The sequence below is a fragment of the Tyto alba genome, unplaced genomic scaffold (assembly GCF_018691265.1).
Source record: "Tyto alba isolate M040663 unplaced genomic scaffold, T.alba_DEE_v4.0 Super-Scaffold_3, whole genome shotgun sequence".
NCBI lineage: Eukaryota > Metazoa > Chordata > Aves > Strigiformes > Tytonidae > Tyto > Tyto alba.
Window position 1 is genome coordinate 19,784,505 of NW_024881304.1, and position 15,289 is coordinate 19,799,793.

Below are 15,289 nucleotides of genomic sequence, written 5' to 3' on the forward strand. Positions count from 1 at the left end.
CCTCACCGAAGATAAGGGAAGTGGCAGCGCTGCCTGCACCCCCCATTCCCTGCCCCTGCGCCCCTGGGGGAGGAGGTAGAGATATCGGGAGCAGAGCTGAGCCCGGGAAGAAGGGAGGGGTGGGGGGAAGGTGTTCTCAAGATGTGGCAATGCTTCTCACTGTCCTACTCTGTGTTGTTAGTGTCTGTAATAAATGTATGGTTTTTTTTTTCTTCCCCTAACGAGTCTGCCTTTTGCTCGTGATCATAAAGGGGGATTTCTCCCCATCCCAGTCCTATCTCGAACCCCAAGCCTGGCTCTCTGTCCCTTCTCATTGCTGGAGGGGAAGGGAGAGAGCTGCTGCATTGTGGTTGGCTGCCAATCAGGCCTAAACCACGACAATTCGTTTCTACGAACTTTCTAGCCCGCACTTCCTTAAATAGATTAGACTATTTCTCCTTACCGGGCACTGAAATACGTTTTCATCTCAGAGCAGCAGGCTCCTGCCTTTACCCGCAAGCGGCACCTGGTTCCCAAGCCGCCCCGGCAGCACATGTACAGCCCAGCCCCTGCCCGGGAGGGAGAGCTCCGGGGCAGTGAGGTACCGCGGGACCCACGGCTTCCACTTACTGACCACACTCCTCTTGACAGCCAGATCTCAAGTCCTATGTTCCAACAGTACCAACAGAGTTTTCCGAGACTATTTTCTGCGTATGACAGCGGCTATCAGTACCACACTGAAGAAAAATGAAGTGCTGCTAACTCAAATATAATTAAAACGTAACGATAAAACCCTCCAAGGGATGCTCAGCAGCTGACAAACTGATCTACATGAATTTCAGACACACTGACCATTAGGCACGCATTTTTAATCTTCCCTGGCTAACCGCACAAAATGTAAATCTGTCTTGTATTAATTGCTATAGTTAAAAGGCACACCAAAAAAGGCAGAAGTCAGTAATTACTCTCTTTCAAAAGATGTGATTTAAGTAAAAGACAAACAAACAAAATCCGCGTCCTGGTTTTCCTCTGCATTTACTTACCTCAGTGGATTTACTACAATTTATAGTCACTGCAGATTTAAGCCTGTTCTAAAGAAAAATACTGCCTGCTACCGTGGTTTGAGGAGGAACAGTTTAGGAAGTACAATGTCCAGTTCCCGTTACAGCTACAGTCTAAAGTCAAAAGACATGTAACCTGCAATCTTAAAAAGATTCTGTGCTTGCTTTGTGGAGCCCCCGCTGAAAGGCTCCCATCAAAGCTCCAGGGCTCTGTAAGAACACTGAGTATTTTGCATGGCTTGTGTTTTGCTTACAAGTTGTATTTTTAAAAGCCTAACCTGTTGTTCAGGCCTTCTTTAATTGTATTGCATCACTTTATTAAAAAACTCCATCATCATCTAAGAAAGACAAGATTTTTTTAACGTTAATGTTTATTTTAAAGTTAGAATACTTGATGTCCATTGACCTTCCAATTTCTTTCAAATTTAACGACCTTAAACTGAAATGACACATACTAAGGAGCAAGTTTACACAGACATATCTAAAATAAAAAGTGAGTTTCTGTAGAGCAGAAGTCCACCCCATCCCTCGGCTCCCCCCACACCTCCCCCCACGCCGAGCCAGGAACCGGTGCATCAGCATCTGCCCGACCCCCAGCAAAGCAAAAGCAAAACGCCGTCCCACGGTCCCAAAACTGCCGCCCCGAGGGCAGAGTGGGGCCCAAGGGGAGGCAGCAGGCAGACAGCCCCACGTCCCGCCGGCCCCACATCCCGCCGCCTGGCCCCACATCCCGCCGGCCCCACATCCCATCACCTGGCCCCACGTCCCCCCACCCAGCCCCACATCCCCCCCTGGCCCCACGAGCCCACGCAGGGCTCCGGCACTTCGTGTCCCATCTCAAAGTTCGAGGGCCCAGAGAGCTGTGAACAAAACACATCAGCACACCAATCCGGTTACCTTAAGGCAGTATGAACGACAGGTGAGAACTCGGCATTTTATTAAGCACCCAGATACACTGAAATCTGGGAGAAACTAAGAAGTACTTCTCAGCGTTAAGGCTTCTGCACGGCTTTAAGCTTCACAGCGCTGCAGCTCTAGCTCCTCTTCCGCTTGCTATAGGGAAGCAGTTGATTGTTCTCTGGCATCTGGGGCCAACGCAACTTCCTTTTGTTAACTCTCAGACCCAGAAAATTGCTGCTGGGGGAAAAAAAAGAAAAAAAAAAAAAAAAAAGGAAAAGTGTTTTGAAGATGCTCTGAACAGAGTAAATCGTAGAGGCTGTACTAAAGCGCTGTGAGCGGTGCGTGGGCGCACACGCACGCAGGTGTCACGGGGAGGGGGGGGAGCAGGAACGCGGCTCTGGCTTCGTGTTCGAAGACGAGAGCACCCCGAAGCCAGCCCCGCCGGCCGCCCCAGTGCCTCCCCTCCCGTCCCCAGGGAGCGGCTGCAACCCTGACCACGGCTCGGCCAAACGGGGGAAGAGCCCCCGGCGCCGATGGAACCGTGACCACGTCCTGCCAGGAAAGGCTGGCTCGAAGCAGTCGTGCCCAGGGGCACAGCCCCCGAGGAGAAGGCCGCGTGGTTTTGGTCACGGTTACCCAAGAAGGAAACAGGCTCGCTTTGCCAGAGGCTCCTCTCGTTTACGGACAAAGAATTTTCCAGTGGAAACTCAAAGAAGTGTTTTCTTTTTAGTCACAGAGTTAATTTTAAATAAAAAAACCTGTTAGGCCAGCCATATTTAAATCAAGCAGCTAATAACCATCATCCAGCCTTGGAGCTTAAAATTCCACATAGCGTTGACATGAAAGATACCGCCCATCCATCAATAGCTATTACTAATTAAACATTCCTTATAAATGAACTCTGGGTTTTTCTACCATTTGCTAGGATGAATCCATCCTGCGGGCACTTGGCTTAAACTGGGACTTCACAAGTGAAAATAACAGCGGAAAACTCTCAAATGCCAAAGTCCATGTCTCTGTTGACTGCCCCGAGATATATACCCGGGGAGATTAAGAGGAACAAGTCGTACTTCAGAGCTGGGCTGAGCACCGCGCTGGAAGCAGAGCTCCCGCGCCCGAGAGCACGGAGCACGGCCAGGAAGGTCAGCGCAAGTCCCAGCACGGTCAGATTTAGCCTGGAGCCCTGGGACGGCCGTGCCATCAGCGCACGTGCCTGCAGCCCTCCCACGCTGCAAACCTCCCACGGGTGGTTTCTGGGGCCTTTCCCTCCCGGCTGTACCCTCCGCTCCCCGAGTTCCAGCCCCTGCACTCGGCCACTGGAATGGCATCACTCCCTTCCAATCTAGAAGCAGCTAAGGTTTGAAAAGTTAGTGGAAGCAGGTATTAACAGAGCCCCTTTCTGCACGTCACCCTTCTTGCTGCTGCAGTTCGCAGCGCTGCGTTATTTAGGTTCAACGCGAACGCTGAGGCTGTTCAGTGAAACCTCCAAGCACGGTAACGCACAGCCAAAGGCAGCCCCACGCCGAACGGGAACGCACAGAAGCTAACTGCTGACGGGATTCATGAACAGCCACATGGGTCTTTTAAGAGTGCCATGACACAAATTATTTTTTGCCGTTAGATTAAGCTCTAAAGCAGCTATTTTCAACCAAACCCGAAGGAGCTATTGCACTTTGTATCCATCATACCCAGCTCCCTCCCGCACACGGGCTGTATCTTCCCTTCCAGGTCGAGGAGATTTGCCTATCTGCCTCCAGCTCTGCAGCTGTGCGACTGAACGAGGGCTAATTAATTAACCTCGGCAGTCAGGTCATTAAGAGCCACGGAGGAGCGGCACTGGAGCAGCACGCTCCGTGGGGACAGGAGAAACCATGGAAGTGACACACAAGCCCTTCTCCAGAGCATGTGGCTTTGGCCACTGATAAATGAAGGGTGGACAACCTGCACTAGCAATTAACAATCCCCTGTTAATCACCTTTGCTCTTCCCATCCCGGGGCGTTTTGCTAGCTCCTTACAGCCTCCGAGCCAGCCCGAGCCGCTCCCACCACCCACGGCTCCAGCACGAACCCCTGAACTAAATTAGCTCCTAATGGTCTGCAGAGCACGTCCCCATGCCCGGCAAAACAATGCAAGGCTTCTTCCCCAAAACTAACTGCATTAAGTAAAGCTAAAACACATTAAGCTCTTAATGTTTTTTTTTCCCCTAAAATTAATTGCTGCACTTGCCCGCAGACCTATAAAGAGCAGAAACAGATACGCAGGCAGGGCTGTGAAAAAGGGGGATGGCTTACCAACTTTGGTTTATTTATTTGTGATCCTGTCAGATACAACCGGCCCACAGGTACAGTCTGGGAAGAATTGCATTGCTTACTAATGAACCGCTGAGGTCCAGCTTGAGATATCCTGTCTGCGGGTTGACAGCAAACTGCTAAGAAGTAATCCCCGAGATTCAGTAAATGATTTCAAAGATGATTATACAGTTAATACAGAGAAACCTGCCGGGGCTCATCTAGTGTGCTGAACTTGACGACCTATTTAAATCCAGGGAATATTATCTCTAAGCATCTCCAAATGCCCTCGTAGCTTACGATGGCAAAGTAAACCCTCTGTGGCAGCCTCCATCTCATACCAAATATCCCACTGACACAACTGTATTTGAGTTTAAAGTGCCTGAGGACGACTCACTTTTATTTTTACTTCCATAAATACTTCTACGACCCTGCCTCTGTTTATAGGTATTTCATACACTTTATAGATGACCTGACCACTTTCTACTGTCCTTTTGCTGTATCCAGATTTTGTTCTACAACGAAATATCTCACATTTTCTGTTTTGCTGAATTTAAGATAGGGCTCAAACATCAGAAAACAGTAACACCAAATGAAATGAGGAATTAATTATTTTCCATGCAAATAAAAAAATTTTAAGAAGACAACTGAAAACATGGGGAAGTTAATTACAACTTTTGGTCATCTAAGCCATGTAGTAAGTGACTGCTAAGCCAGAGAAGACACTGGTCGCAAAAATATATTTCAAGAAGTAACTGATTAAAATCAGTCTAAAGACCCGCCCTGCGAACACTATGCCCTTTGTCTTAGCTGGGACTGCCCACACGATTTATAGCTGCTTATGTAAGTTCGCAGCGTGTTTAGATCAGACGTTTGTGTGATACTGGAGCCCGGGGCCCAAAGAGCAGCAGAGGTGCAGCACCCCCGGGGCCCGCTCGAGCACCCCGGAGCCACGGCGCTCCAGCCAGGCGCCACCGGGGCACCCCGGTGGCACTGCCACCTGCATCTCATCACAGCCTTCACACTGACCCAGCCTCTCGGAAAGAAATAAATAACTAATTCTTGGTCAGTAACATTCTGAATCAGCCAGCGAGAGACAGCCTGTGCCCAGTACCAGCACCGGTGACTTCAGAGGAGTCTAAAACCAGCTTGTGCCTCAAATCCCAAGACAGAATTTGCAGAAAAAACCAACCGGTGACCTATCTGAGAAAACACACACCAGCACAGGAATCACTCCACCAAAACTCCAGTGAAGTGTGACACTTCACTGGAGAGAAAGGTAATAATGTCAAAAAAATGCCGGTTAATGAGCTTCCACTTTATCGTGGGGAACTTGTGGAGGATGCAAGGTACTCAAACGGCTGGCAAGGGGAAACAGAACCGCCAGGCAGGGGGGATGGGACACAGAGGGGCACAAACCAGACCAAAACTTTTGTTTTTCACAGAACGTCCCCCAGGAGGGTCAGCTATAGCAAGGCCTCAGGTGGAACAGTATGAATACGGCACACTGTTCTTCCCCCCATCATTCCCTTCCCCAAAGGAGGCTAGAAAAGAAAAACACCGAGAGGGATTAGAGGCGTAGGGAACATGACTTGTACGGGAAGGGTACAGAAACTGCTTTTGTTTCCTCTGGAAAAGATAAGACCAAGGAGAAACGGTAATAGTCTTCCAAGGTGTAAAATTTCCACTTCTTACCTGGCTTGTACATGTCACTCACTCTGAAGCAAAGAAATAACCACCCTTTTAATGATGGCAGCAGTTAAGCACATTAACACCAGGAGACTGTGGATTCCTCACCACGGGACATCTACATCAACCCATTAACTAACGGCCCAGCAGCCCTTTTCCCACCACTGCATGTACGGGATTTATGAAGACACCAGACAAATGACTGGAAGCCTAGGAATTTAGCAAAACCCATCTGAGTTCCTAAACACCATCTGGTATTATTTTTACTATAGTTACAAGGAACACAAATGACAGCACCTGCAAAGCTTTAGAGAGGAAAATATTTTCTTATTCATCCGACAGCTCTGTGGGTTTGTCTTGACCTGAACTTAAGCATGCTGGATGTCAGCTAACACCTTCAGACAAGAACACACATATCCTCAAACTCTGGGAAAAAACAAGAAGTATTGCCAATCCCAACTACTTTAGAGAGCATAATATAGACCCCAGAATGACACAGAAAATTAATTTTATCTTTGTCTTCTAAAACCAATCTCCAGCTAGTTTCCTCTGTACATTCTCCACCCCAGAAGTGCAGAACAATGGTTGCACACTGCGGACACGTACTCATCTCACTGGCACAGCTCCCTTCTTTGGCAGGCAGCCTCCTCCACTGCTCCCCTGGAGCAGAGGGCCCTTCCCAGGGAGCACCAATTTTTTGAATCCTGTGACTTGACTCACTGTCCTGAAGTGTAAAGGGCACAAAAAAAAAAAAAAAAAAAAAAAATCTCTTTTGATTACAAAATACACAATCGCCTTCACAAAAATACAATTCAGAGATTTGTGTTTCTTCCCAACACATCACGAAGCAGACTGATACTGTCATCTGCTGACACAAGAATGGGTTAAACAAGCGGTTGCTGCCCGGAGGTTTTGTTTAACGCAGCAATTTCTCGCTGAAATTAACATTTCACAGGTAATTCATAATTACACAATGAGGTGGCTACCAAGGACTTTGGCTGACCCCTGATCTCGTGATCCCTGACCCCTGTTTATCAGGGTCACGCACAAATCTTGTAGCAGATCTAGAAATACCTGTGAAAGGCAGTTGTGGCTGCTCACCCTTTGATACATGGCAGCAGCACCAGGTCATCATCACCGGGGGGACAGAGACCAGAATCCGCGATACCTACAGCCAAGTATTTCTGCCTTTACTGCCCGTCTCAAGGAGCCACTTGCAGGTGCTACAAAACAAAGCGTGCTTTTGGGGGTCCTCCCCGTAAAGCCCGCTCGCCTTCCCGTCGGGACGCCTCCCTCTGCATGACAGCCTGTATGGCTACTTTCTGTTTTTCCAGTGGCGCGCTCCACCACTGGCCTGTGCCACCACTGTAACCAAGGCCTTGGCACTGCTTCCATTAAAGCTCCTTAAAATCCATTAGGTTACCTAAACGCGCGTTTTAAGAGTCCCAAATGTTACATCTGTCAGTAATCGTGTATTTTAAGAGCCATCACAACCCATTGACCACATACGTATGTAATGGATAATAGAGAACATTGTGTCATAAATGCTCTTTAAAAAGCAGACTATGAGAATTAAATGCAGTATGGTTCCCATCACGCCCCTAAAATCAACTACCAAAGTGCACGTGATGTTTGGAGAGAGATCCCAGACCGAGCCAGTTTCAGCTCCAGGGGTGAACTGTTCTACTCTTGCAGGCTCCACCAGTCTTCATTCCTGTTTCTTTGTATAACCACAGAGCTTTTCCTTTGATTTGACACTAAACTATTCCAAATTTCACTATAACTGCACACCTTCAGCACCCAAATTTCCCGTATTTCCTCTGCATCTTCATGTATCTAAATTGGGTACTTCAGGAATCCTTGGATGGTTTCTTAGTACTTCTTTGTACAACACCTTGCACAGACAGACCCAAATTCTAAATTTTACCACTATATAATAGATGGGGATTTTTGGTTTTAAGAAATAAGATATTCAGATTTTAAAAACAAGAAAGTGCTGTTCTCTCTTCTTGTTTACTTTGAACAGAAGTAAATCAAAACAGATGCTGCAATTCCAGCATGTTCAACTTGACAGGGAGGTAGGTGAGACTGACAACAATGTAACTTTAAATGCAACAGATCAGATTCTTTTAGTTTTCCATAAAAATTAGTTCCCTCCGTTTTTTTTTTTTTCTTTTTAAAAAATAAATATTCATAATCAAGCATACCTTAGAAAAATTATTTTCAACTAGTCATCTGTGGATCCCTGGAGCACCAAGGCACTATTTTCCAGGGATCCAAAAACACTGACCAAATTGTGTCCCCCACAACTGTGGAGATTCTCTAAAAGTTTGACTTTTCAGAGGCATCTGCAGAAGACGTGTAGGGATTCCACAGACTGGAAACTACTGATCTGTATCAGTCGCAAGGACTTTACCACTCATATATTCTACTTACTTGGCCGAGGGTGCTGGGCATGTCTCGAGCTCTTGCAGTTCTCTCAGAATGTCTGAACTGGAGCTGAAGGGAAAAACAAAAGCAGATGTCAATTAGTTTAGCAACACCTCCCGCACAGCGGGGCTCTACCTAGCGAAGGCAGTACAGTCCGGAGAGGAGACGGACCTGCCCACGCAGCGCTGGCAAGGAGAACTCATTTCAACCAACAGCACAGTCCCGAAAGTGCTGTCTCTGCATCACAGAATCATCAGACTTATTACTGGATCTTATTCTCATTATTTAACATACAAGTCAATTCTCTCTGTTCATGTCTGCTTTCTGGTAACTGCAATAGCTTTATATTCACAGGCACCAGACAATTCCTCTGGAAAGGACTTGCAAGATACTTTGGTGGGTAAAGTACATTTCAAAGAGTAAAGGCACTTACTTCAAAACGCGAGGCTTAGGCGTCAGCTTACATTTTGACCGTAACAAAAAAAAAAAAAAAAAAAAAAAGACTCAACATCAAAGAAAAATCTTCACGTTGAAATTGTTAGCGACACAAATGCAAACTGCCAAGACCGCCGGCGCAGCCAGACCAAAGGCAGGGGAAGGTGCTGTGCCAGCCAGCACGGGGGCCGCGGCTCGCGGGGCTGCGCGAGGTTCCCCGTGCCGGCCCCCAGCGCCCGCCCGCCCCCGAGGGAGGATGGTCTGGCTCCGTGGTCTGATCGCGCATTCTGAGAAGAATACGACTGACCGCTGAAAGACATGTTTCATAAAGCTATTTATTTCTTAATTAAAATAATTCCTTTAAAGCTTTAATGGATGCTGTTCTTAAAGGAAAAAAAAAAAAGCATCTCAGTGCCTTGGATACTGCAAATCGAGGTGAATGGGGATTGAATCGAGCTAGATGCGTCATAACTTTTTTTTTTTAAAAAAAAAAAAAAAAACAACCTGCTTGAAAAGATGTAGTTTTTCATCTTCACACAAATTCACATTCTAACATGACAAGGAAAATACTTCTTTTCTAAGTCAGTATTTATACATTTGCAATACAGAACACAATAGGTCAAACTCGGTACCAGTGCTGGATGGGGGAGAAGCTTCAATGTAAAGCATTTAAGATGGTAGCTCAAAATAAATAAACAAACAAATTAATAAGAACCACCCTACATCACGAGTTTTATGGCAAGAGGCTACCAACCTGGCTAACAATGCAACCAAGCAACTCCTGTCGAGCTGTTGCAGTAGTAGAACCCACAATGTCATCCCAGGCTGCTTTTCTAAGAACCACACCAACGCATAAAGTCTTTATGCTTACTGTGCTCCTTTTGAACACTTATGCCTATATAAAATTTAAATGTATGTTTTAGCCTTTTCTAGCAGCGAGGAGTTCTACGATGCTCCCTGGGCTAGGGGCCAAGCGCCCAGCTGCACAGCTGGAGGCTCCCATCGCAGGAACCCGGGGTCACGTCGAGGCGCTACCGTGACGCGGCTGAGCCCCAGCCCTGCCCGCAGCCACGACGCAGCAGAACTTTGCCCCCTACATCTGCACGTGTTTTACAGCACTCACAGAGGCCACTTAAATCGGCGTGTTATCAAATCCAGCTATCACTACTGCATCAACTTCGGAAGAACCCACGTGTGTGCAGATACATGCACGTGGGTACAAACACACACACGTGTTTAGTGAACTACAAGTATGAGCTCAGTGACACCAGTCAGACCCCTTCACGTGCTCAAAGTCTAACAAAAAAAAAAAAAAAAAAAACAAAAAACCAAGACAACAATAAACCCAAACAACTCCACAGATGATTTCAGCCTGTATTTTAAATCAGAGAATTTTGCCAAATTTCAATAAAATCTGAATTAAGTGAACAAAATACCCTGGTCAATTATTGATAAATAACTTTCATCGCACGTTCAGACTCCGTGATATAAACTACTGCAAAATTCTCAAGTATATGCCAAATTGCAGGGTCGCAGAAATCAACTAACAAGTTGGAAAATGTTTTCTGGAACCTATGTTTCAAAAAGATGCCTGTCAGCTCAAACCCTCTGCATGTTATTGCAGAAATTACATAACAAACTGTGTTACACAAATAGTTGGGAGATTTTAGTGTAAACCACGGGACAGCACTTGGATACCAGTTCTCTTGGATTTACTTTAAAGGCTTTACAACAAAATTAATCCCCTGTTTGTTAGAAGATAGCAGACAAAAATTGTAAAGATACAACCCCCCGGCCATAACTTTATATATACATAGACACTGGTGTGTTTATATGTTTGTTCAAAACACGTAGTAAGGAAAACAGCCCGAAGATACTCATTCTCACAGGACAGACTCCAGCGTGGCAAAGCAGAGTCCTGATAACATGGACAACTGCTGAAGTTCACAAATGGTATTTCTGCCAAAAAAAAAAAAAAAAAATCATTTTAAACAACGTGTCTCATACTAGAGAGGCTGTGTTTGCACAGAAGCCCCACGGAGTGATTTTTTCAAAGGCAGAGCCTGGGCCGGGGGAAGGGGAGAGCCGCTGGCCGCCCGGCCCCGCTTGCACCGTTTCAGCATCGTTTGTGCCCGACGGGGACCGCTCCGTGCAGACCTACGGCGGACTGCACTCCTCCCCCAGGACTGCGGCCGAACGGCCCGGCACGTCCTCTGCTCGAGAGTTACAAATTAAAAAGCAAGGACAGCTCTATGCACAACTTCCACACCCCGGCTGCAGGAGTCTAACATCTCAGCTTATTACCTGGCTCACAGATTTTTGAGAACAGAAGTTCAGCAAAACACTTAATATTACACAAATATTAACGCTACTGTGGCGATAACTACAGAAACAGCAACGGGATTTCAAGGGAGAAAAACACCACCAGAATGCCTTAGAGAAACCTTTAATGCGTGCATATTTGGTCATAAAAAAGATACCAAAAAACATCCACAAAGCACTGGTGCCACATGGAGAAAATTATTTTGAAACAAAATGGATTTAATGGGTCAGTGTGGCTTCCTCGAAGCACGAGCCAAGCAGGGCCGTGGCTTGGTAAGGCAGCTGTCTGCTGGAGCCGTCACAGCTGCCCGCGCTCCCCCGGCACCCAGCTCCCCTCTCCCCAGAGCCTGGGCTCAGGCAGCCGCTTACATTTTTTATTTCGGCAACAAATCTAATACGAAACGTTCAAATGCAAAACATGGTAAGACGTGCTGTAAAAACAATGTTGTATGGAGAAAGCTGTAAAGTCCAGCGTTTTTTTTTTTTTACTGTTAAAACCGTAAGTCCATCAAAAACTCCTTTTTGGTACACCAACGGGATGCCCAAGGAATGAGCTGTTATCATACTTCTAAATCCTACCCCAATGTACCCATTACGTTTTGAAAAAAAAAGGGAGGAGGACAAGAGGCTATTTGTGTGATTTTAGGTCCCCTAAAATAGAAAAAGAGCAGGTTTGATGCCTGAACATGATGTACTTCCTTGCCTTGAAAAATGTAGTGTTATTATCATTTATCACCGTGTTTGTCACAAGCAAAATAATAAAAGTGAAAAAATTTGGCTAACACTCAGGCCAATAATGCAAGTTCCTAATTTGCATGTGTAATCCACAGTCTGTGCCTACCAAATTACTTTAAAACCCAGCACAAAATGTACAAGTGAGCTACCACCTTCGCCTGTGCACGTAGATGTGAATGGGCCAGCAACTCACGAGCAATCAAAGTCCCTCAGCAAACCAAATCAACTTTTATGCTGTAACTGCATTGAGACGGAGGATGTATGTGTAACATAACTATATAAAACCAAGCTGCAGGGTTATGAACTTTCCAGCTGTAGCTAAAAAGCCCTTTGTTTCAGGATTTCTTCAAACAATCCCTTGTTCCGAGCCAGGCACTCAATGAAACAGTTCTCTGCATCTAGTCTCTCTTAAACATCAATTTCTTTTACAAAGACAGGGCAATTGCTTGATTTTGAGTTGAAGTAATTATATACCTTTCTTCCACATGCAGGGGAAAAGAATTGTTTGAAAATTTAAAAAAATCCTTAAATATGCCAGACAGTTGAAAAAAAATAATCAAAAAAACAAAACCAAAAACATTTTCAACTAAGCAATAGAAATTTTGACCACCGACTGGGTGTTTCTTCCCCCCCAAAAAAATCTCCTAAGATCTTCTTGGTATTGAATGATTAGTCCTTACGCTGAAGAAAATTAATTAAATAAAAAAGAAACAGCGACCTCATTGCACATGTTGTTTCTATAAATTTTACCCAAAGAGATCACCAAATTTTGAATAGTTTTGTTAATTTCTTCAGTATTTTCTGTCTTTTCAATACCCCATAGATATCTACCAATATGGAGGAGGCCAGATAAAGCAAAACACATCTTCAGCCTTTATTCAGATTCCAAATCCAAGACAATCTCCCACAAGAGGTTTTCTGTCTTTTTCTTTAATACAAGTCATTATTCTATCCTAAGATTTTACGTATCAGTTCCAGGTGAGTAAAATTTTATGGCAAAACCACTAAAGTTCTGAAATTTCACTGCTCAAGATGCCACAGGCTGACAGACAAGGTGACAGGGTGTAAAGTGTTCTAATTTCCTGGACTCACTCACATTTCCATGTGGAGAAAAGTGCAGCTCCAAGGACTCGAGCAATTCCCCAACTTTGCCTCACTTTTCTGCAGGATTACTTTATTCTGAGCACTTACAGACAATCAACCAAGAGTAAACTACTCCCTTCTAGACCGTCATTTCGATTTGACTTCTACCCTCTCCCCCCCCCTCCCTTTTTTTTTGGTTGTTAAGATAAACACACCACCTTAAAACAGAGAGAAGAAACCTGACATAAGTGTGAGGAACACGTCTCATTCTAAAAATGAAATTTGTTTATTTTAAGGCAGATTAAGTTCCTTCATGGTGAACAGCCAGTGTCCTTTAATCAGTCCATCTTGCTGTGCATTATGTACTTCGCTCTGGCATGTGTATTGTGCATTTTTTTCCCTCAAGGCTGCCATGAGAAATGAGCTCCAGCCCGTCTCATTTTACCAATGTCATTTGAAGGTGAGCGCCCAGTCGCAAGGAGTGAGGGAAAATGGTTTTCTCCACCTTGCAATTCCGCTTCGGCTTCGACGTGCCTGTGATAAACGGTATGAGTTTGGTGATGGAGATGCTGCAAGTCCTGCGTGACATCCAAGATAAATGGTTTCCCACGGGGTCTCCCCTGGCTTCCCAGCACCCCCTCTTCAAACCACGCACCCCTGAGCACGGCTTCATCTTCCTGCCCGTGGAGGGGACCAGGTTCGCCAGCCTTGACCTTCCCGCGGACTCCCCGTGCAGGGCCCTCCTCTCTGCTAAACCTTACACAGGTTCCACTAGTTCACTGTTTTTCTTGGCTCTTTCCAGGCTTTCTGCGGTCCCTTCTGCGGCTCGAGAGCATGCCTTTGAGGCTCTGCCTTTGGGAAATGAAAAGATCTGCTGGATCTATCTAAACTGCTTTCCCTAGGAGCCTGGCAACAGTCGGGCCATCGAGGCTGAAGCACTGGAGAGCTCTGGGGTACTATCGCTTCTGTTTTGGGGGCTCAGAGGTGTGCAAACCCCACGGCTCTTGACTAGGGACTGATGTCTTTCTGGATACATGTCATAGATAATCACGTTTCCCCCCCCCCATCTGAGGTCATCTGCTGCTACCATTTGAAATGACTTCTCCAAGACAGCCTCCATCATGCCTCGCAGTTCGTGGCCATTTGTTAAGGCTCGCCGTTTTTCTAAGGCAGGCATCAATCAACAACACAGCAGAGAAGCATCAGCAGCCTTCCACAACAAACCCGTATTAGAGGCGAAAAATCAAAGGGAAACCACTCCTATCTAACACTGGGCTATATATCATCTCTGAGCCAAAGCAGTCCAAGATTTATTAACTCAAAAATGTACTAGAGAACTGAAACCGGCAGTTATTCCCCCGATCAACACATTTTCACATACTTCTCTCATTTGACAGTGATGGCCAGCCTAGGGACCAGGACAACGCCTTCTTTAAACTCAGGCTGAAGCAACTGCCCGGGAAGAGCTTACACAGCTTTTTCAACCGTTCCATCTTGTCAACAGTCTCTTTGAGAAATTGATGTCTGCTGAGAGGTTTTCAGAGGATTGCTGCCATCCAGTGAACTCCACACTAACTGAAGCATAGCTCCCTATTTCTACCTCTTCTTCCACTGATGAACTAAAGCCCAAATTCTGCAAAGCACACAAATCCAACACTAAGTGACCGGCTAAATCCAGATCTTAGATCCTGGTCAACAGCTCCTAAACTTAATGCCAAAAAGGCCCACTTACTGCAAACGAGGCCCCTTGCGTGGGCATGAATCTCACCTGGCAGACGCTACAGTCGCTCTGTGTATTCCAACAGCAGAGAGATTTATACAAGCTGCAGATACAGCACTTTTCCACCAGGATTTCAAAATTAAGTCACTGGGTTTCAGTGTACACCTCAGTGTCTTTGACAAGGCCAACAATATATACTGTCTGCTGTTGCAAGTCTTTCTAGTCATCAAGAACGGCCATTTCCTTCTAACACAAAACTTTAAACAGAAATAATTTGTTTTAAAAACTGAGTATTATCCCCATTATATAAAATACTTTTAATAGAATATTTCCTCCAGATAGTTCATTAACTGGCTTATCACTGTCCCACCTAGTTTCTTTTCCAGTTTTCCTATTGTTTAAGTAGTTGCATAAAATTTGGCATCTGTCCCAGAAAGTAAAAGAACACAATGGGACTATTATCTGGAGCACTAAAGTTCTATGAAAGCTTTAAGTATGGCTTCATAGCTTTGAAAAATTATCCTTTAAAAGCCATGGCTTTGTTTTGGTGTTTATCTGTTATGCACATTTCACTCTCTTGGTGGGATCATCAATTTATGAAGAGACCAAATATGTTTGGGTCAACGCTATAACCTCTATGCATGAC

The 15,289-nt window shown here is 45.5% G+C and overlaps 1 protein-coding gene across 3 annotated transcripts in view; it reads right to left on the reverse strand.

Moving 5' to 3' along the window:
* Window positions 1-1,933: 1,933 nt before the first annotated feature.
* The window catches only part of LOC122154047 (E3 ubiquitin-protein ligase RAD18-like), a 55,163-nt gene continuing 41,807 nt past the window's right edge, over window positions 1,934-15,289 (reverse strand). Inside the window, exons 12-14 of one of the 3 annotated variants that reach the window (XM_042799669.1) lie at window positions 10,671-10,742; window positions 8,355-8,417; window positions 1,934-2,174 (exon numbers count right to left, since the gene is read on the reverse strand). In XM_042799669.1, the coding sequence (XP_042655603.1) occupies window positions 2,075-2,174; window positions 8,355-8,417; window positions 10,671-10,742 (235 nt within the window). In that variant the 3' untranslated portion in view covers window positions 1,934-2,074. Of the gene's footprint in view, window positions 2,175-6,509; window positions 6,643-8,354; window positions 8,418-10,670; window positions 10,743-15,289 lie in introns of those variants that run through there. The other 2 variants (XM_042799668.1, XM_042799670.1) reach the window with 2 other exon arrangements.